The sequence below is a fragment of the Ammospiza nelsoni genome, chromosome 24, assembly GCF_027579445.1.
Source record: "Ammospiza nelsoni isolate bAmmNel1 chromosome 24, bAmmNel1.pri, whole genome shotgun sequence".
Taxonomy (NCBI): domain Eukaryota; kingdom Metazoa; phylum Chordata; class Aves; order Passeriformes; family Passerellidae; genus Ammospiza; species Ammospiza nelsoni.
Window position 1 is genome coordinate 7,976,152 of NC_080656.1, and position 21,184 is coordinate 7,997,335.

The following is a 21,184-nucleotide window of genomic DNA, read 5'->3' on the forward strand; positions in this document are numbered from 1 at the left end:
TTGGGATAGTGCAATGTTTGAATGGGAAATGTATGTGCTGCCCACAGAGAGATCATACCATGTGTGTGCTTGGTTAGTCTTCATGTCTGGCATGAGGCAAGCCTTCCCTCTCATCCTTTAATTTATAATCCTGAGTGGCCTTTTTTGCATTGCATTATTCTTTTTCAGGTAAATGAGGCCATGTTCAAAATCTTCATGGTTTTTAATCACTCTCATCTGTCATGACATTTCTGAAAAACTGAAGGGAGGCTGTTCCTGCCTAGTTTGCCTCAAAGCTGCATTTTGGCATGTGATGGCCAGCTGTACCGTTTAGCCTGGCAAGTGCTGAGTAATACTTAGTGGCTTTCTTCATCATCTCTGACAGGTCGCAGGGCTGCCTTCCCAGCTAGTGATAGTGACCATTCTGAGGTCACCAATACACCCAGGAATGCCACTGAACACACAAGCACAAATAACATACTGGTCATACTGCTTGTGGTTGTAAATGAAGCAGAAGTGATTGTTTTGTGGAAGGAGCCGTTTTGCTGTAGATGCTTCTGGTGACTGGTTGGTAAGAAATGGAAAAAATTATTCCCAGGCTATTGGGCCAAAGCCAGTATTAATGTTGGAAACAGTAGTTTATCTTACATTGGCAAAGCAAGATAACAGAGCTCAGTTTGAAAATAATGCAAGTTGTAATCATGGATTGACAGGTGATTGTCAAATATATGGCAAATACTGATTTAGTAGCCAGAGATAAAATCATAATGACTTTAGGACTCAGAATAACAAAATGAAGAGAAGATCTGTAGCAGCCACAGGAACTTGGAGGCCAGTGCAAGTCAGGAAATCGCACAGGTTGAGCAGCTGATCCCTCAGCGTTTCTAAACCTGACTGTTCTTAGGTATTTGTTATTTCTCAGTGCCTTGTCTAGGTTTCAGGCCACATGTGTCTCTGCTGGCAGCTTCTCCCTCTGTCAGGGCTGGGGACCCCTTCCCTTCCCTTCCCTTCCCTTCCCTTCCCTTCCCTTCCCTTCCCTTCCCTTCCCTTCCCTTCCCTTCCCTTCCCTTCCCTTCCCTTCCCTTCCCTTCCCTTCCCTTCCCTTCCCTTCCCTTCCCTTCCCTTCCCTTCCCTTCCCTTCCCTTCCCTTCCCTGCCCTGCCCTGCCCTGCCCTGCCCTGCCCTGCCCTGCCCTGCCCATGCGGGCAGGGCTGCAGCACCCAGCCATGTTTCCATGCTGCTGTAGCCCCCCTGCAGCACCCAGCCATGTTTCCATGCTGCTGTAGCCCCCCTGCAGCACCCAGCCATGTTTACATGCTGCTGTAGCCCACGTGCTCGGGAGCGGAGGCAGGCGTGCCGCTGCTCTGCTGGCAGTGCTGCGGGACTGAAGTTGAGTTTCTCCCTTTCTGGGAATGGCCTTCAGGGGTGCTCTGTGATGCAAGGTGTCTCAGGCAGAAGCAGTGTCTTCTGGCATAATGTAATTTATTTTATGCTACTTTATCATTGCTTTTGCTGGATTTCTTGTGATCTCTGCTGCAAGTTGTATTTCCTTTTTAGCAATTCTTTATTAAAGGAGCAAATGCCAGTATCTTTTTTGGGTAAGGAGAATCCTCTAGAATCCTTTTGTGCTTCATTCACAGTGGAGTTCATTTCAACATTAATATCCTTATCCTCAAACTTCCTTCTACTCTCTCATTGCAGGATGAACAGTTTTTAGGTTTTGGTTCAGATGAAGAAGTCAAAGTACAAAGTCCCACAAGGTCCCCCACAGGTAAGTTCAAGTTGCAGGATTTGGTGTTGACTTTCTGTTTTCTTTTGTGATGATTTTGCTGTGCCTCTCCTGTTTGTTCATCAAATCTCATCCAGCATAAAAGCCACACCAGTCTTTAGATTCAATGCAGTTAGTTTTGGATTCTCTATGTCCGATCTGTAAAGGAGCAGGGAAAGTTTGAGTAAAGGAGTTATACTGATGAAACCAGTACTTGAAACCTCAAGTCAGTGTTCTGGAGAGGCAGCTATTTAAAGAGTAAGGGTCTGAACTGGTTTGACTATTTTAGTATTCTTCAGTAGACTCCTTTCTGCCTGTGTTGTCAATAAATGCTCTCACCAGAGCGCTTTGCTCTTCCACCATAATCATCTGCTCAGCTTGGCTTCAACAGCAAACTGTGGTGGAGGGCCTTGCTAGTGCAAGGGAAGATCCAGAACTGAAATAGCTGGACTTGGTGAGAGTGCAGTGAAATGCATTGGTCAAGGTGGGTAATCAAGTCTTGTGCTTGATGGCTCCAAGTCAGTGCTGAGTATTAACTATGTCTCAAAGCTAAAACCAGTTTTGAGTAAATTTTCTTGTATCAGCCTTGTGTAGGTTGTTCTTGCTCTCTTGACCTCTCCCTTAGCAGTGCAGATGGATGGCACTTGAAAGGAAGGATTTTTTGTCTTTCAGCTGGCTGTGAGCTGCTTTAAAAAAATGTATAAAAATTCATGTGTTTAAAAGGTACCATGTGCCCTTGAGAATTACTGCTCCCTCCCAGCATGAAGTTGGTGCTGGGCTTGTGCAATATATAATTGTTGGGAAAAGGCTAGCTTGCATTTTTAAACAAGTTATCTGCATGGTGTTTTATGTGGGAAAAGACATTTGTTGGGAAGGTATTCTCTACATGTAGTGCCAAAACTATTTTTATTTGTTGATTTTATTAAATGTTTTGGCAACGTATGGGCAGCGTGAATGATACTGAGTAAACACTTGTTTGACCTGAGTAATGCTCATCCCACACTTGGAGAAATTTAATATGTTCCCTGCATTCTCTGTTTCCCTCTCAGTTAAATCTAGTCCACGGAAACCTCGCGGGAGGCCTCGGAGCAGTTCTGACCGAAGTTCAGCTGTACTGTCAGACTCTTCATCAGTGTGTTCCCCTTCAAGCAAGTCTGAAACCACATCCATGGAGAAAGTAAAGAAGAAGGAGTCGAAGAGTGGGGAAAAAAGACGAGGAAGACCTCCAGCACTTACAAGTGTGAAGTTCAAATTGTCACAGGAAAAGGACACATCGGACGTTCAGAAGGGCAGCAAAGAAGAAAAAGAGAGTCTGAAAAAAATCAAAAGATCACCATCCACTACGTTTCAGCAAGCAACTAAAATCAAGAAATTAAGAACTAGTAAGCTTTCCCCACTGAAATCTAAATTTAAGCCTGGGGCAAAACTTCAGATTGGGAGGAAGAGCGTTCAGATCGTGCGCAGGAGAGGCAGGCCACCGTCCTCTGAACGTTTAAAGACTTCCTCAACTTTGGTCATGAACTCACAGCTGGAGAAGCCCCAGAGGATTCGCAAAGAAAAGGATGGCACACCGCCTCTCACAAAGGAGGAGAAGGCTGCTGTCAGACAGAGTCCACGCAGGATTAAGCCTGTCAGGATTATACCTTCCACCAAAAGGACGGATGCTGCGATTGCTAAGCAACTCTTGCAGAGGGCTAAAAAGGGAGCACAAAAAAAGATTGAGAAAGAAGCAGCCAAACTGCAGGGCAGGATGGGGAGAACACAGCTCAAAAATATTCGACAGTTTATCATGCCAGTTGTGAGTGCAATCTCATCACGGATTATCAAAACACCCAAACGGTTTATTGAGGATGAAGACTACGATCCTCCTATTAAAATATCCAGACTAGAATCCACACCAAACAGCAGGTTCAGCACTACATCTTGTGGCTCCAGTGAAAAGTCCAGCGCCGCTTCTCAACATTCATCTCAGATGTCTTCAGATTCCTCACGGTCCAGCAGCCCCAGCGTGGATACATCTACAGACTCCCAGGCTTCTGAGGAGATGCAGATGCTTTCTGAGGAGCGAAGCAATACTCCAGAAGTTCACACTCCCCTGCCTGTTTCTCAGTCCCCTGAAAATGATAATGGTGATAGGAGAAATAGAAGGTTTTCGATAACAGAAAGAAGTTTTGGCCAGAGGACTGCAAAAAAGCTGTCAGCCTTACCAAGCATGCCACAGCAGCAGTCCTCCTCCTCTCCTCCTCCCCCTTTGCTCACTCCCCCCCCACCACTGCAGCCTGCTTCAAGCATCTCAGACCATACCCCTTGGCTTATGCCTCCAACCATACCGTTAGCCTCACCCTTTCTTCCTGCTTCTGCTGCACCGATGCAAGAGAAACGAAAGTCAATTCTGCGAGAGCCAACATTTAGGTGGACCTCCCTGAAACATTCCAGGTCAGAGCCACAGTACTTCTCATCAGCAAAATATGCCAAAGAGGGTCTTATTCGCAAACCGATATTTGATAACTTCAGACCCCCGCCGCTAACACCGGAGGACGTTGGCTTTGCATCTGGCTTCTCAACGCCAGGTGCGACAGCTCCCACGCGTCTCTTTTCACTTCACTCTGGAGCCAGGTTTGATATGCACAAGAGAAGTCCTCTGCTGCGAGCACCACGATTCACACCAAGTGAGGCCCACTCCCGCATCTTCGAGTCTGTGACCTTGCCCTCGTCAGTCGGCCGTGCCACCACAGGCACCTCTGCCACAGGCACGTCCTCTCGGCGGCGCAAGAGGAAAGCGTTCAGCCCCATCCGATCAGAACCCAGATCTCCTTCACACTCCATGAGGACGAGGAGCGGAAGGCTTAGTACCTCTGACCTGACAACTCTCACTCCACAGTCTTCTGTCTCTTCCTCTTTAACTAGTATTTCAGTTAGTTCTCTTGCCACTAGTGCCTTAAATTCAACTTTCACTTTTCCCTCCCATTCCTTATCACAGTCTGGGGAATCAGCAGAAAGAAGCCAGAGACCAAGGAAGCCGACGAATGCTCCAGCAGAGCCTTTCCCATCTGGTAGTCCTGCTCCTCTCTTCCCCTGGTTCACATCAAGTCCCCAGACAGAGAGAGGTAAAAACAAGGACAGGGCAGCAGAAGAGCTCTCCAAAGATAAAGATGCTGACAAAGCCCTGGAGAAGGACAAGAGCAGAGAGAAAGACAGAGAGAGAGAAAAGGAGAACAAACGGGAGTCAAAGAAAGAGAAAAGGAGAAAAGGGTCAGAAGTACAGAATAGCACTGCTTTGTTTCCTGTAGGTAAAATGCCCAAAGAAAAAGTCAGCGAAGACGCTGCAGCATCATCATCTGCCAAAAAAACTGCCGGGCGGAAGAAGTCTACAGCAGCAGATCCCACGGCAGAGGTTTCCACTGCTGCTCTGGTAGATACAACAGCTGTCAAAACCAAAACATCCAAGAAAGGTAGAGGGGGGCTGGACAAATCAGACCTGGATCTCAGCCCCACTGTGCCATCTTTGGAGAAGGAAAAAGCTCTCCGTCTTTCTGCTCCTTCATCAAGCACTGTTAAACATTCTGCTTCCTCCATCAGTTCTATGTTGGCTCAAGCAGACAAACTGCCAATGACTGACAAGAGGGTAGCTAGTCTTCTGAAAAAGGCAAAAGCCCAGCTGTACAAGATTGAGAAGAGCAAGTCTCTCAAACAAGCAGATCAGCCAAAAGCACAGGTACTCCTTTTTCCAAGTTGGGTTTTTTGCTAGAGTGCATCTTACTTTGAACTTGTCCTGGAAGTCACAAATAGCTTTTGTATACTGAGCGTGAAGAATTAATGTGCCAAGCTAAGCAGCTGTTAGTGCAACAGATGGCAAACGACCCAAAACCAAGAAGCCCTGGGCAGAAGCTGAGGGGAAGAGGGATCTGCTGCATAGTCAGCTCAGAGGGGAGCTGCATGCATTTTGGAGACCAGTACAGCATAGCTGCTTACTGGGTTTCTCTGAACAACTATAAGTAAAGCCATCATCTAGAGCAGTACTCACTCTGAAAAGTGCAGTTCCAGCAAAATGCAGTGTCTGTCTTTGCCTTGAGGTTACTTGGGGGCCCTTCTCAAGTATAAAGTTGGCTTCTGAAGGAAAGTTATTTCTTGGTCTTTCTGGTTTTTAACTTTATACAGTGATCTCTCACTTGTAGGAGGGAGGAAGATCCATTGGAATTTTTCATCTGATTTGGGGAACTGCTTCCTACCACTTTGCTCTTTTCCTCTTCCCCACCCCAAAACCACCCTTTTCTGCAGTCCTCTTTACCTGCCAGAAATGGAGATGAGATATGTTTTCAGGAAATACTTTTTATTTAAACTTTTACTTTTTGTAACAGCACTAGTGTTGAAAATCGCTAGTACGTATTTCAAGTAGAGAAGCCTCCAGCTGTTTATTTCTGAAATGAAGATGCCCATGCATCTGTGTGACTGGCTGGGTGTAGCAGAAGCCCAGATTCTCACAGTTGCTTATTTGGGATAGTTATTTCAGTGGGAGACATTCCAGAATCTTACTAAAACATGGAAAATTGAAATGCTCAATTTGTTTAGTATCTCAGTAAACCCCTTACCTGAAACATCAGCAGCTGCAAAGCTCTCAAACAGCCTCAAATACTATTTGCTTCTGTTGGATCAATCAGCACCAAATGCTGCTCCAATTCCAGTGGACTCTGATTTTTTTTAATGTCAGTTCCTTGATAATGTGGCTTCATGAGCAAGTTGGCTTTCCAGTAGTGGATGGAGACTTACCTTGGAATTCCAGTTGAGTCACAACTCTTGTTCTCTTGCATTTATTCTTTCTTGCATAACTGAGGCTTAGAAGGCCAAGTCTGTTTTTGCCCTGATGATTACAATCTGCAAGCTAAGATATAATTTGCTTAGAAGTCTCTATGCATGTTTCTCAGTCTCATTTTGGTAACTTTCTTAGGAATACTGTCTGCTCTCATGTTCTGAAATCTAGGGGCAAGAGAGTGATTCATCAGAAACGTCAGTCCGAGGACCACGAATCAAACACGTTTGCAGGAGAGCAGCTGTCGCACTGGGCCGCAAGCGCGCGGTGTTTCCTGATGACATGCCCACTCTGAGTGCCTTACCATGGGAAGAGCGGGAGAAGATACTGTCTTCCATGGGGAATGATGGTGAGTTAGGATTTCTGGTTTTCATCTGCAGGCCCATACAAAGTCAGCTTCTGCTTTAAATAAGGACTTCAAGTGATTAACAAGGGAAAGTATGTTAAAGAGCTCTGGGCTCTCTATTACAGTGCCACTCAAACAGGGTTAATCCTTTAAGCTGTTGGGAATTGTGTTAAATATGTGTGTTTTGCACCAAACCTGTGTTCTGCCAAGGGGCATGTGTGCATATACATGTGTATGCGCACAATCTCACGTGGCTTTGCAGATGAACTTAGGCTTCGTGGGCTAAATTAGATACTCCTGAATGATTCTTTGACATCAGAAAATTCACATTAGAAATGTTCTTTTGGTAGATAAGTCATCGATAGCTGGCTCAGAAGAGGCTGAACCTGTTGCTCCACCCATCAAGCCCATTAAGCCAGTCACCAGAAACAAGGCCCAGCAAGAGCCTCCGGTGAAGAAGGGCCGGCGCTCCAGGCGCTGCGGGCAGTGTTCAGGCTGCCAGGTTCCAGAGGACTGTGGGGTCTGCACTAACTGTCTAGACAAACCCAAGTTTGGTGGGCGCAATATAAAGAAGCAGTGCTGCAAGTAAGTGTGTCTGAGAAGCTGTTGAGCTAATCCCTGCTCTGAGTGGGATAAGTGTACCCACGATCTGGGCCAGGAACCACAGATTTGCACTGTGTCATGGGCTTGGACTGAGCTTGACCTGGTCTGAAGTTTGATCAAAGGAAGGGACTGTAAACAGTTTGAGAGTCGAGACCACAATTCAAGGTGCAGTAGTTATGAGCTTTCTCTGGAGTTCACTTCTAGCTTATTCTCCTCAGTTTGATGAGAGTGGCAGAGTACTGGGGATTGTTTGGTGTAAGATCTGTGGGTTTTGTTAGGCAGTACAGGATTTTGCAAGGAAGGCAATATGCACATAAATATTTATCTCTTATTCTCCTAGACTGCATTCATGAAGAGCTTGTGTTTTCAAGCTGATGTTTATTTAGCTTATGTACACTTTGTATATCAAAGGATTAGGGTTAGGGTCTCTGGATCCTAACCATGGATCACAGGTGTGTCTGGATATTATTAAGAAATACCACTCCTCCATGATTTCTTCTGTCATTTTTTATACATATCACTTAGACTGAACCTTTTTCTTTTTTAATTGCGGTATTAAATTGATTTTACCAGACTAGATAAACTGTCTGAAAAGGCAGCAGCTAAAGTGGCACCAGTAGATTGTTGTGGTATAAGAGCTATTTATAAGCTTTGCTGTGAGAATTTCTGTGTGAGAACACTCTGCAGACTGGAAGGAATCTTGCTCTCAGCAGCTTTGCCCAGGCTTTGGGCTGGGTTTCAGAGCCATGGGCCCTGCTACAGGAATGGAGGCAGAAACAAAGCCTGGCCCAGTCTACAGAAGACATTTTATGCCAAGAATAGGACAAATAGGGAATAAAATTAAATAAAGTTAGCAAAAATCTTGGTCCCCTAATCCAGTCCCATGCTAAGAGTACTTGGTTTTGTCTGAAAAAAAGTAGTGTATGTATTGATAATGTTCTTTTCAGTTTTTGATGTTGAGTATTTACAGACTTAATGTCTGTAAATGTCTGCCCTCTTGATGTCTGCATCTTTGTTCTGATTTCTTGACATGTTCTTTCTTTTTAGAATGAGGAAATGTCAGAATCTACAGTGGATGCCTTCAAAAGCTTATCTCCAGAAGCAAGCTAAAGGTAGGCTAAAAGACTTGCCTTGAGTATAGTACAAGACAGAATTTTTTCTTTTCAGAGGTTTTGCTCTCTGTGCTGTTTTAGCTACACTGGGTTTATAAAGGTTATTCTGCTGGGGGCCAACCTGCCTGCACTGTTGGTGGCAAGTGCATGGGGCAGGAGAGATGTGAGTACTGACAGACATTGCACATGCCTGTGTCTTTCAGCACTGGCCGGGTGCTGACTGGACTGGTTTGTTTCCTTCCTTTTGCTTCCTTTTCCTTCCTCACAAAATCTGCTCTCAGCTCTGAATCTGTATTACTGCAGGAGGATGTTGCTTATTGCTGTTGCAAAATAGGGGCCCTAGGTGTGAGAGAACATAGACTGAAGTACAAACCAAGTTTATTTTTTGAGTACAGTTTTTTCTTTGGTATGACAGAGTGACAAAGTTCTGTATCAAAGTGTCTGTATCCTTGTTTCAATAGAGCAGCAAATCATTTGAAGTCACACTATTTTGTTTGTGTTGCTTTATCTGTGCTTCTTTTTCTTAGCTGCAAAAAAGAAAGAGAAGAAATCCAAGACAAATGAGAAGAAAGAAAGCCATTCTGGAAAAAACCAGTTGGACTCTGGACAGAAACAAACTCCTCAGGCTGTTGTACCAAGAGAAGACAATTCTGGGAAGAAGAGCAGTGAGCCTGCCCGTAAGCCTGTTGAGGAAAAGCATGAAGATGGGAATTCCTCCGTTCCTGTGTCAGAGCCCAAACAGGTCCCTGTGTCTGGTACCAGAAAGACTGGCAAGCAGATGTCCCAGCCAGTCCAGCTTCCTCCTCCTCAGCCACCAAGCTCAGGACCTTTGAAAAAAGAAGCACCTAAACCTAGCACTTCTGAGCCCAAGAAAAAGCAGACTCCCCAGCCAGAAATAGGTAAATGGGACTATTTATCCTCAATACGTTTGAGTCATGTTAAGTAACAATACTGCTAAAAGCTGGTGCATTTTAAACCCAATGAATGCTTTATGGTGTGTTGAAATCTCAGCAGATTATTTTGGAAATTTTGCTTAGAACTGGCTTCCTTTTTCTTGAGTCACAGTGTATGTTAGGGCAGGGAGAAAGATGGCTATCGTGGTTGGGACTCTTGAGTTGTATAGTCATGGCAGTCTTGAGGTGTATTTTCAGAATTGTTAAGTCTGTCAACTTCCCATTCTGAATGTGAAACCAGGAGGATGTAATCTTTTATACAAAAGTATAGTACGCTATTGTATGTAGTGCAGAGCAGTGTGAGCAGTCACCAGCCAGGCAGCTCTGGGATTTCTGTGGCTTTGCACTCACAATGCTCCAGACTGTGTGCAAAGCAAACTCTTCTTCTAGTCTTGCCTCAAAGAAACTGCTCATAGCTGGGGAAGTGCAGCCACAGAAGAGGGTGGAAAAGTTCTAGTCTAAAACTCATCACACATTACCCAGCTGATTTTTTTCCCTTTTCTTCTCTACAGGTGGCTGTTAGTTACTTGAAATACTCATAATTTTTCCCCCCCTTCCTAGGCACAGAACAAAGCAAACAGAAAAAAATTGCTCCCCGTCCAACTTTCCCTGTGAAACAGAAACCAAAAGAAAAGGTGAATACTGTTTTTTGTACAGTCAGTAAAATCTCAAGCACATGGAACTTCTGTCTGGAAAGTAGAACCATATTGCTTAAGCCTTTGCAGATTTTTTATTTGGTTCTTAAACATGTTAGGCTTTCCCTTGTGGCAGTATGTGGATAGCAAAAACCATGGCCTATGCCTAAGATTCAGTTTAGATGTTACTTTGGTATCTAAGATTTGTGTGTTGGAGGGTGGAGGCTAGCTTTTCCCTAAAAAATGCAACTACTTTAGTCTCAGAAATAGCTCAATCATGAAAAAAAAAAAAATTGTCTGAAGTAAACCTGAGGGAGAAGTTAGTAGAGCCTGTTTATACCCAGACTTGTCCCACTGCATCCAAACACCAACCCATGCTTTGATGAAAGAACAATGTGATGGTAAAGCACATGGAATTAGGAGTGTACTTGCATATGGAGTGCTCTTAGGGAATCGTTTGTAGAATGGTCACTTCCCTGCAGCTTTGTAATACTTGCTAATTTTGTGCTGGTTTGGGGGTTTGTCTGTAAATTATTTATGGTATTGGATGTAACTGCTGATTAAGTTCTAACATCCAGAGTTGGGATTAATGCAGGCTCCTTTGCTTGACCAGGAAAAGCCCCCTCCTCTAAGCAAGCCAGAGAGCAGCACACTGAACTTGCTCAGCACTCTGACTAACGGCAGCAGTTCCAAGCAAAAGCCACCTACAGATGGAGTCCACAGAATCCGAGTGGATTTCAAGGTAGAGGACAAAATGTTTTAAGTATTTGAATGTCCGCTGGCTTTCAGACACTGGAACTAGAGTCCCCTGAAAGTGCTGGCAATAACTGCTGAGTTTGTGTGTCTGGTACCTTTTGAAGGGAACCGCCAAAATAGGAGCCTCATGATAAGTCACTTGATTGATTTTTAAAAGCTTGTTATGCCTTTTTTTTCTTATAATTAGAGTACTGGATGAAGAGACACTTAAAGCTTTAAAACCTTAACTGTCTATGTGTGAGGATGAGCAAGAATTTGAGGTTTATGAAGAATGATTCCATTAAGATGGAACTTTAAAACCTTACCACAACTTGAGCCAACAAGATTTGGGGAAAATGTTAGTAACTTGTAATTCACAACGTTTGGGGTATATCTGGGGTTTAAAAATGATAATTCATGTACATTTTTGAACAGTGTTGAAATAATAATAAAATATTTTCCTAATAATTTTTCAGTTCATCTCTAAGTGTTGATACTGGAGATCATAGTGGGATCTCATAAGTGTTTTATACAAATATGGAGCTTTAATAAAGTATAATTCTTCTGAAATTTCACTTCTAGTAATACTTGTGCAATTGTGAAAAGCCTCGTCCTGTTCCTTAGGTTTGCTTTCCCTAGAAGGAAGGCTCTAGCATGCCACTGAGTGCTCTCGGCATGAACAGCGCCGAGGTGTGACTCTCCCAGAATACACTGTAAAGTAGACTGAGGTAGACATTGAAACTATTCCAGTTTGAGGCATCTTAATCACAGGCCCTGAACTGAACAGTGGCGGGAGCATTTTGTAGTGATGTTGTGTTGCCTTGTTCTGCATGGTGATGTGTCCTTTTGTACTTTCAGGAGGACTGTGAAGTGGAGAATGTTTGGGAGATGGGTGGGTTAGGCATCGTCACCTCGGTACCTATTACTCCCAGGGTGGTGTGTTTTCTCTGTGCCAGCAGTGGACATGTGGAGGTAAAGCATTGTGTTCTGCTGTTGATGACTTAATTACAGCACTGTATTGTTACAAAAATAAATAAATAAAAATTATAATGACCTTAATCCAGAAGAATTCAAAATAATACCGGTAAATCTGTCTTTGCTAGAATTTGTCCCAAGATAATAAAGTGCAAGGTATTTAAAATCAGTTTGGGAACTCACATCTGATATAAAGCAAGAGTTTTGGTCTCTTTTAACCTGAAATAAAAAAGACTGCCCAATGGTGCTGACAGGTTTTAGACAGCCTTGACTTTTCCAGGTGTGTCCATACCTGCCAAGAGGTGTAAGCTGTTACAGAAACATAACTGGAAAGGTTCTGATGCTGCCTAAAGAGCTGGATTGAGATATGTTAAATGCATTTCCAGGTTTAGCTAGGTGCCTTCTTGGCATCTTCAGACCAGCTAACCTGGGTGCTATTGCTCTAGGAGAGCCTGGGTTCTGATGAGTGGGCAGGGGAAGAGGGGGTTAAGTTCTGGATGTGGACATCAGTGCACTTGAGGTCCACGAAGGCCCTGTGGGCCATGGAGCCATCCCCTTCTTAGTCAGGAGTCCCCACGGGACAAACAATTCCCATGTCCCCTGTGAGCCTGCAGTGTCTGTGCTCTGAGGATGGTTGTTTTTCTGATATGACCACTCTTGTACAGGATACAGAGAAACTAGAAGAGCTTTGTAATGGTGAAGTGGGCTGGCTGAACGGAGGGAGAGAGACTCTCTTTGCTCTGCATGTCCCTGCTTCATGCACCAAGTGTGTCTTCTGGTGTATCTGGCTTGTAGTACAGGGAGGAAGTGAGGGAAGGAGATCCTGAAGAGCCTTTATCAATGCTCAAGGCACTTAGTTAACAGGTACCAGACTCCTGGTGGCTGTGAGGTGTCCAGTTGCTATTTAGATTACCTGAAATACAGAGTTTCCCTCCTAAAATCTTGTTCTGTCAGTTGTAAAGCAGAATTCAAAATCGTTCAGAGCACAAGCGGGCTGGTTTGGGAACTTGGAGCAGTTTCTGCTTTGCTAAAACCTGCCTCTCCCCCCTTGCAGTTTGTATATTGCCAGGTCTGCTGTGAGCCCTTCCACAAGTTCTGCTTGGAGGAGAGCGAGCGGCCCCAGGAGGATCAGCTGGAGAACTGGTGCTGCCGTCGCTGCAAGTTCTGCCACGTCTGTGGGAGACAGCACCAGGCCACCAAGGTACCCCAAAACCACTGGGAGACCCAGCAGCACCCCCACTGCTCCCAGGGTTCCTCTGGATCCGGAGGTTGGCCAGCAAGCATGTGCCAGGAGCAGAGTCTCTGTGCGCTGGGGAGGAGGCCTCTTGAGTTGCTCCATTGCAGCTTCCTTCTCGTGACCTGAATGGGGGATCTAGTAAAAAATGAAAAAGTCCAGAATTTTGCATCCCTTTGCAGGGTGTCTGTACCAATGCTTTTCTCCCTTATTCCTGTAGCAGTTGCTGGAGTGTAACAAGTGCCGAAACAGCTATCACCCTGAGTGCCTGGGCCCAAACTACCCAACAAAACCCACCAAGAAAAAGAAAGTTTGGGTGAGGGATTTTGATTTATTTTTTGGATAATTCATTTGTTGACTGATAGTAGTGCCATGGAGCAGAGCTCTGCAGGTGATTTGCTCTGATGCAGTTCCTCATCTCTTCAAGGCAAGGTGCCTATTGCCTCAGAAGGTACATTTGGAAATACTGAGGCGGCTGGTTGATAAGATGTTCTGAGAAAGCAGAATTGTTAGAGAGATTACCCCTTTTTTCAGTTGTAGTAAGTCGTAAGATCACAGTAAGTTTTTTGGTCATAGACCTATAACATGGAAGAAGGTCTTTAAAATGGAAGTGTTGGTTAACAAACCTGTTGATACCAGTATTGAGAGACAATTTGGATTAATTTGCTAATTTGTGTCTTTCAAGCTTTTGTTCTAAGTGCCTGTAGTTGCCTGTAGTGTATTTGCTAAGACTTTGTGTACGTGTTTCCTTCTACAATGTACAGAGTTTAAAAAGTGTTAAAATAGGACTGTATATTTTAGATCAGAAGAAATGCCACAACTACGTCTTCTTTTAGGCGAGGGAAAGTTGATATTTTCTTTAGTGTAAATATGGAGGACAAAAAAACTATATTGTGATTTAGTTTAGTGTTTTTTCTTGTTGTATTATCACCATCTTACCACGGAGGAAATGAGCTCAGTTCTCTTCAGTGAAAGTTTCAGCATTTAAAATTCCTTGTCCTGTTGGGTAACATCTCTGCACTCATGAAATAATAAAAATTATGAAATGTGTGGAAAGCACAGAAACTGCTGGATAAAAGCAAGTAATTCTTGCCAAATGAATTCTTTTTCCAGATATGTACCAAATGTGTTCGCTGCAAGAGCTGTGGATCAACAACACCGGGCAAAGGATGGGATGCACAGTGGTCTCATGACTTCTCCCTGTGTCATGATTGTGCCAAACTCTTTGCTAAAGGTACATATAGTGTGATTCTTTGCAGCAGGAGCTTCCTCAGCTGCTTGGGTTTGAATCAGCCACTGTGAGTGGGCAGGGGGCTGGCTAGGCACCTGAGCTTGGCATGGTCCAGGCAGCAATGCAGGCTGGTCGTGGTCGAGCCTGAAAGTGCACATAACAGTTCAGACTTCCATAAGATCCCATTTTGTTTTCAGGAAACTTTTGTCCTCTCTGTGACAAATGCTACGATGATGATGACTACGAGAGCAAGATGATGCAGTGTGGGAAATGTGACCGCTGGGTCCACTCCAAATGTGAAAACCTTACTGGTAAGGAAATGCTTGTCCCCTCAGTACTGAAGAACATGAGGCAGTGATTAGACCAAAGCAATCAAGTCTTGGACCTTTCTATTAGAGGGTTACTTTAATACACTCGCCTCTTGTGACCTACATGAAAAATGCCTGTGGAGTAACAACAGATGAACCAGTGCTAATACTAATGACATCCTGAAAGCACAGGATCCTCAAAGGCACTGTCCCTCAATTAGCTGTACAAGGGACGTTTGTTACATGAAAAGTCTCAGGCAGTAGGTGCAGGGCAGGGATTTTTTCCTGTATCTTTCAATAAAGCAATTCAGGTGGTTATCCTGTCTTCTTTTGTCTCCAGATGAAATGTATGAGATACTCTCCAACTTGCCCGAGAGCGTGGCATACACCTGCATTAACTGTACAGAGCAGCATCCTGCGGAATGGCGTCTGGCACTGGAAAAGGAGCTGCAGATTTCCTTGAAGCAGGTTTTAACAGCCCTGTTGAATTCCAGAACCACCAGCCACTTACTGCGGTATCGACAGGTAAGCTGGAGCCTGTGCCCTGTTACTCTGGCATTCAGCTGAGTTGTTGAGGTGTTGCTGTGCTTCATACTGCAGAATTGTCTGCATCATACTTGGAACAGTATGTGCTGTGATTTAGTTATATTTTTTCTTTCTTTTGTTGATTCCTTTGGAAGCAGAGAAGTGGGTATCTGTGATACAACTTTGAAGCTGAAAGAAAAATAGGGTGAAGTTCTTCAAGGAATAGGAGGATTTAGCTCTGTGATGATGAAGGTGCTTTTCGGACAAAAGAACAGGATCTTTGTCTTGAAATATGCACTCAGAAATAAGATTTCTGAGCAATGAGTTTGATCCTTTTGGTTGATGGTTCTGTCCTGCTATGCACCTTACAGGTCTCAGCAGAAAGCTGGTTAAGAGCTTTTCTTTGTTGCCCCTACATTTTGGACAGAAATTCAAAACTCAGGCCTCCTTTCTTTCACATTAGCAAGAGTCTTTGGATCAATAAATGGGCTTGGGAGGGTATAATCAGGAGCAGCTACAATTCGATAGTTAACATCCCTCTGTCTCCTTGCTGGTGTTCATAGGCAGCAAAACCACCTGATTTAAATCCTGAGACAGAAGAGAGTATCCCATCCAGAAGCTCTCCTGAGGGTCCCGATCCTCCTGTCCTAACAGAAGTCAGTAAACAGGAGGAGCAGCAACCTCTGGATCTGGAAGGAGTGAAAAGAAAAATGGATCAAGGAAGTTACATTTCTGTGGTATGTCAAAGTTGTCATGTTCCGCTCTATTACTAGACACTCTGAATTGCTTTATCACATATGGTGTTCATAACTGAGCACCTTAAGCCTTTACTTTAGGAACAAGGAAGCAGGTTATTGTGCTGCTAAAAGTAGTTCTGGCTGGCACCAGTTTATATTGGTAATATAAAGTAATTGACGCTTTTGTGAGGCTCTCTGTAGCCAGCAGTGGTACTTGGTCAGATCCCAGTTTGCTGTTAGTTAGACATTTATGTAGATAAGTGTTCAGGTCATCCTGAACATGAAAATTCTGACTGAAGGTCTTGCCAAATTGCCCTGATGCAGTTGGTTAGCTGGAAACTAAGGATTCATGGGCGGAGGAGTGATCTCTTCCGGAGTCATTTACAAAAAAATGCTAGTCTTGACCAAATAAATTCTCTTTGCACAGACCAGCCTTTTCCTTTTTTTTCCCTAGAGAATTTGTAATCTTGAGGAGCACTGTATATTGCAAAGTGCTTGGCGAATGTTGTGGTGCCAGATTTTGACCAAATCCTCGTGAGACAGCTAGTTTAGCGGATTTAAAACCAGTCAGCTGAAGTGAACGGCTGTGGGTGTAGCAGCTGTGCCAGCCAGTTTACAAATTTAGAGGTCTTGCTTTTTCACAGCCAAATTCCCTTTCTGCTTTTGAGTTGATGCTCTGGTTCAATCTTACAGTCATCTGAATGTTCACTTGAACATTGTTTTAAAAAATTAGTGGGTGGTATAGCTGTGCAAAAGACAATCCTGTTAATGTGAAGTTTTGTGGATTTCTTACAGTTGGATTTTAGTGATGACATCGTGAAGATCATTCAAGCAGCCATTAATGCTGATGGCGGTCAGCCAGAGATTAAGAAAGCCAACAGCATGGTCAAGTCCTTCTTTATTCGGGTGAGCTGGCCTACAGTTACTGTGAAAAAATCTGCTTGGTATCCTACCCCTGCTTGTTGATGTTGGAGTCTAAAGGGCCACCACATTTAGCCTTGCTTGGGTGTTTCCAGGAATAAAATAATACATTTTCAGAGTTGTTAATGTTAATGAAATGTTACTAGTTGTGCATTTACAGTACATCTTGAAGTTTTTGGTATGTTGTCTAACTTTTCTAATGGGATGTTTTTTCCTGTAGCAAATGGAGCGTGTTTTTCCATGGTTCAGTGTAAAAAAGTCCAGATTTTGGGAGCCAAATAAAGTAACAAGCAAGTAAGTAATTGTTCTGTATCCAACTGCGGCGCCCTGCCGTTTGCCAGCTGGCCAAGCAAAACGTATTGAAAGAGCCTGTTTGCGGGGTTGGAATTTCTGGTTTTCCTTTCTTCTTTTCCTTTTTTTTTTTCCTAAGAAGTTACGCAGTAATCCCATTCCCATGTTTTGTACACACTTCTTTATTTTAAGCAGAGTAACCAAAATTCTTAATTAGAACTAGGTGTACTGTGTGTTGGCTTGTCAATCCTGACCTTCCTTCCCTCTCCTTCTCACAGCCCCATTCGGGGTAGCCCTCCTACATCTGTTACCCTTCAAAGAAGCAGACAGCCACATCACATACCTTAAAATGTGACTGGTGGGGTACATATGTGGGTTTTAGGTGATTAATGGAGTTGTTGCTGGGGGGTGGATGTCAGCTAGGCAGGGCGTAGCCAGGTGTGACACTAACCCTTGCTCATCTCAGCAGTGGTATGTTGCCAAATGCGGTGCTGCCCCCATCGCTCGACCATAATTATGCTCAGTGGCAGGAGCGTGAAGAGAACAACTGCACTGAACAGCCCCCTCTGATGAAGAAAATCATTCCAGCTCCAAAACTCAGAGGGCCTGGAGAGCCAGATTCACCAACTCCTCTACATCCTCCTACACCCCCCATCTCTGGTAAGAGAACTGATGTCAGGACTGTCAATCTCGAACCCAGAAATGCAGCTGTCTTGGAGACCTCTGTGACCTGAAATCATTCAGAGGCAGTAACATATGAGATGTTTCTGAGCCGAGCTTGGACCCAAGAATGCTTTTGCACGCACCTCTTTTCCCCCGAGAATGAAGGTTGTGCAGAGGCTGACATGTCCTTTGGTTTCCAGGCTGCTATTGGAAACTCTTCTACTGTGTTCACATACTGACAATCTGTCCAGATGAATTTTTGCTGCCCTGAATTTCAATATTGTTCTCTCTTTTAACTCTTAAGGCTCTGACAGAAGCAGAGAGGATAGTCCTGAACTGAACCCACCTCCAGATGTGGAAGACAACAGGCAGTGTGCATTGTGCCTGAAATACGGTGATGATAGTGCTAACGTGAGTATCTGCCCCATTCCCCTTTCTGGAGGAGTTCTGGATGGGTTTTGTGTGATGTTGTGTCCCCAGGAACATCTGAAGAGAGCATTTCCTTCTGTTCTTTAGGATGCTGGACGTCTTCTCTATATTGGCCAAAATGAATGGACACATGTGAACTGTGCTTTGTGGTCAGCAGAAGTGTTTGAAGATGATGATGGTTCTCTGAAAAATGTGCACATGGCTGTTATCCGGGGAAAGCAGCTGGTGGGTACAAGCAAAGAACACTTTATTAAACTTCATGCTGATTTGGAATCCAGGATGGGAGCGCAGCTAAAAGATGGCTTGTGTGCATTTGTTCTTCTCTGTCCTTTCCTTGCAATATTTTTTAACACTATATGGAGTACAACTGACTGAAGATATTTGGAAAGTTATTTATCCTTGCTCAGTTCAGAAATATTATGGAGACCAAGTGAAGCTTACAAATGTGAGGACTGGATATGAAGCACAAGCAGGAAGGTCTGGGAAAGGCCTGGAAGAACTAGTCCACAAATGAAAAAGTTGTTCCATGTGAGGAATAATTCTTCCTCTCACCTCCTCCTCCATGTCTCTCGCTTGTCTGTGTGAGTCACTGTAGTGAAATGGAGCAGCAATGAAGCGGGAGATCAAGCATTACTCTAAACTTCTGTCTGTGCCAAAAAAACCCAACTGACAACAGCAATGGTGGTCTGGTTTTAGAAGAGATTAATTTTTTGGTTTTTTTTCTTTTTTGCTTCTGCAGAGGTGTGAGTTCTGCCAGAAGTCAGGCGCCACAGTAGGCTGCTGCCTCACTTCCTGCACCAGTAACTATCATTTCATGTGCTCACGAGTCAAGAACTGTGTCTTTCTGGATGATAAGAAAGTTTATTGCCAGAGGCATCGCGACTTGATCAAAGGAGAGGTAAGATTCTTCTTTCACTCTGCCTCGCTCTCTGAAGGTGGGGTTAGCCTGTAACTATGAGCACTTTTTAGAAGTTTATGTTCAATGTGTTTCTTGCTAACAAGGACTGGACCGCATTGCTCTTAAAAAGAAGCCAGTAATACAAGTGGCCTGGGGAAGTTTGGCAAGTTTGGTGCTGTGTGGTAGTTCAAAAACCAAAAGACCAAAATAAGGTTCAAGTAGGACAAACTATATAGCATGCGTGTGGTGGTTCCTTTAATTAACAAGTAGTTTTGTTGGTTCTTGTTCCAGGTGGTTCCTGAGAATGGGTTTGAAGTTCTTAGGAGAGTTTTTGTGGACTTTGAAGGGATCAGTTTGAGAAGAAAATTTCTTAGTGGCTTGGAACCAGAGAACATCCACATGATGATTGGTATGATCTAGTCTTTGGATGCTTGATCCACCTTTGGTGCTGGAATCAGGTTCACAGATATGTTCCTCTCTCTGCTCAGGTTCAATGACAATAGACTGCTTAGGAATTCTGAATGACCTCTCAGACTGTGAAGATAAGTTGTTTCCCATCGGCTATCAGTGAGTATAAGCTGTTTCAAGACTCAGTGTCTTTCAGTATATTTCAAGTCAAGCAAGCACTGAGGTAACATATGGGAAAATTGTCTGTAGTTTTTCCTTCACTGTTGAGGAATCTCTGATTAAGGGTGTGCAATGTGTTCTGCCGGGAGGGCTTTGGCCAATGTAGTTTTGAGAAATGGAGAATTTAAAGCAGAAATAAGGTTTACTGAGCTGTTGAGTAAATTGATTTGTTTGAATTATCTTCCAGGTGCTCCAGGGTGTACTGGAGCACAACAGATGCCAGGAAGCGCTGTGTGTATACCTGCAAGATCATGGAGTGCCGACCTCCAGTCGTGGAACCTGACATCAACAGCACTGTAGAGCATGATGATAATAGAACAATTGCCCATAGCCCAGTTCCCCTTACAGGTAATCTTTTAAGGACTTCATAGAAGTATATTCTCTGTATGGTTTTGCCATAGTGCATCTCTTAAACCAAATCTCTTAAATTTGGGCTAGAATCCAATTCAGGCTTCCATGTTACAGCATCTCAAGACTTTAAGCTCCTGGATATACTGCTTTGAAAACTTGAGCCAAACAAACACTGCTGCAGGGATGGATTCTAGTCTACAACTCAGGGAATCTTCTACTGATCTAAAACTTCAGACTGCGTTTGGTCTGTGATATGGGTTTTATTCAATACAATGTTGAAGAGTTATATTGTGGTTCTGTGTTTCCAAATTACTTACTTGTATCCAGGGTAAAGCTGTGAAAGGTTTTTAAAATGTTTCTAGTCGTTGTCATTGTTAACATAGAATCTTAAACTCTATAAATATATAGTGGAATTTCATGTGTAAGATGACCAATTGCTACAAATATTTGAAAGTGTTCTTACAAGAAGAAAGCAGACATTATCTGATGTCAGATCTTTGACTTTGTGTTTATTTAACAAATACCCTGATTCTCCAAGTGGAACGTGATAGTAATATATACTTTATCAGATCGTAGCTTTTAGGGCTCAGTGATGGCTTATACTGTTGTTTCCCTTTTGTACAACAACAGAAATTCTACCGAAAGACACCCGAAATACACCTGAGATTGTAAACCCACCGTCACCAGATCGTCCCTTGCATTCTCAGACCTCTAGTTCCTGTTACTATCCAGTGGTCTCAAAGGGTCCCAGGATCAGAGTGCCGAGTTACCCCTACGCACAGAGGTCTCCTGGATCGCGGCCGTTACCCTCTGCAGGTATTTCTGCTGCTGCTGATTTTGATTGAGGTTTATTGTGGTAATATTTTCGGTTTAGTTCCTGTCTTTCTTGGCTTCTTTCAGAATGAGGTGTTCAGTTTACTGTTTCTAGAGAAAGCAGTGAAATGGCAATAGGTTGAGGAGGGGAAGTTCTAACAATTCACAGTAGAGATGGCCTGCAGAGAAATGTACAACTAAAACAAACATTCCGTTGGGATGAAGAAGAGGCAGGATTTGCACC

General features: G+C 43.8%; 1 protein-coding gene across 1 annotated transcript in view; it reads left to right on the plus strand.

Annotated features, from left to right (window-relative positions):
• The window catches only part of KMT2A (lysine methyltransferase 2A), a 40,126-nt gene that overhangs the window by 5,701 nt on the left and 13,241 nt on the right, over nt 1-21,184 (plus strand). Inside the window, exons 2-26 of the mRNA XM_059488216.1 lie at nt 1,680-1,749; nt 2,796-5,461; nt 6,725-6,902; nt 7,250-7,484; nt 8,550-8,614; nt 9,142-9,513; nt 10,129-10,202; nt 10,816-10,944; nt 11,796-11,909; nt 12,967-13,113; nt 13,367-13,462; nt 14,260-14,380; nt 14,575-14,688; nt 15,026-15,210; nt 15,774-15,947; nt 16,743-16,853; nt 17,089-17,162; nt 17,626-17,819; nt 18,127-18,233; nt 18,339-18,476; nt 18,991-19,149; nt 19,441-19,558; nt 19,638-19,716; nt 19,964-20,124; nt 20,758-20,943. Coding sequence (XP_059344199.1) covers nt 1,680-1,749; nt 2,796-5,461; nt 6,725-6,902; nt 7,250-7,484; nt 8,550-8,614; nt 9,142-9,513; nt 10,129-10,202; nt 10,816-10,944; nt 11,796-11,909; nt 12,967-13,113; nt 13,367-13,462; nt 14,260-14,380; nt 14,575-14,688; nt 15,026-15,210; nt 15,774-15,947; nt 16,743-16,853; nt 17,089-17,162; nt 17,626-17,819; nt 18,127-18,233; nt 18,339-18,476; nt 18,991-19,149; nt 19,441-19,558; nt 19,638-19,716; nt 19,964-20,124; nt 20,758-20,943 — 6,067 coding nt within the window. The remainder of the gene's footprint in view (nt 1-1,679; nt 1,750-2,795; nt 5,462-6,724; nt 6,903-7,249; nt 7,485-8,549; nt 8,615-9,141; nt 9,514-10,128; nt 10,203-10,815; nt 10,945-11,795; nt 11,910-12,966; nt 13,114-13,366; nt 13,463-14,259; nt 14,381-14,574; nt 14,689-15,025; nt 15,211-15,773; nt 15,948-16,742; nt 16,854-17,088; nt 17,163-17,625; nt 17,820-18,126; nt 18,234-18,338; nt 18,477-18,990; nt 19,150-19,440; nt 19,559-19,637; nt 19,717-19,963; nt 20,125-20,757; nt 20,944-21,184) is intronic.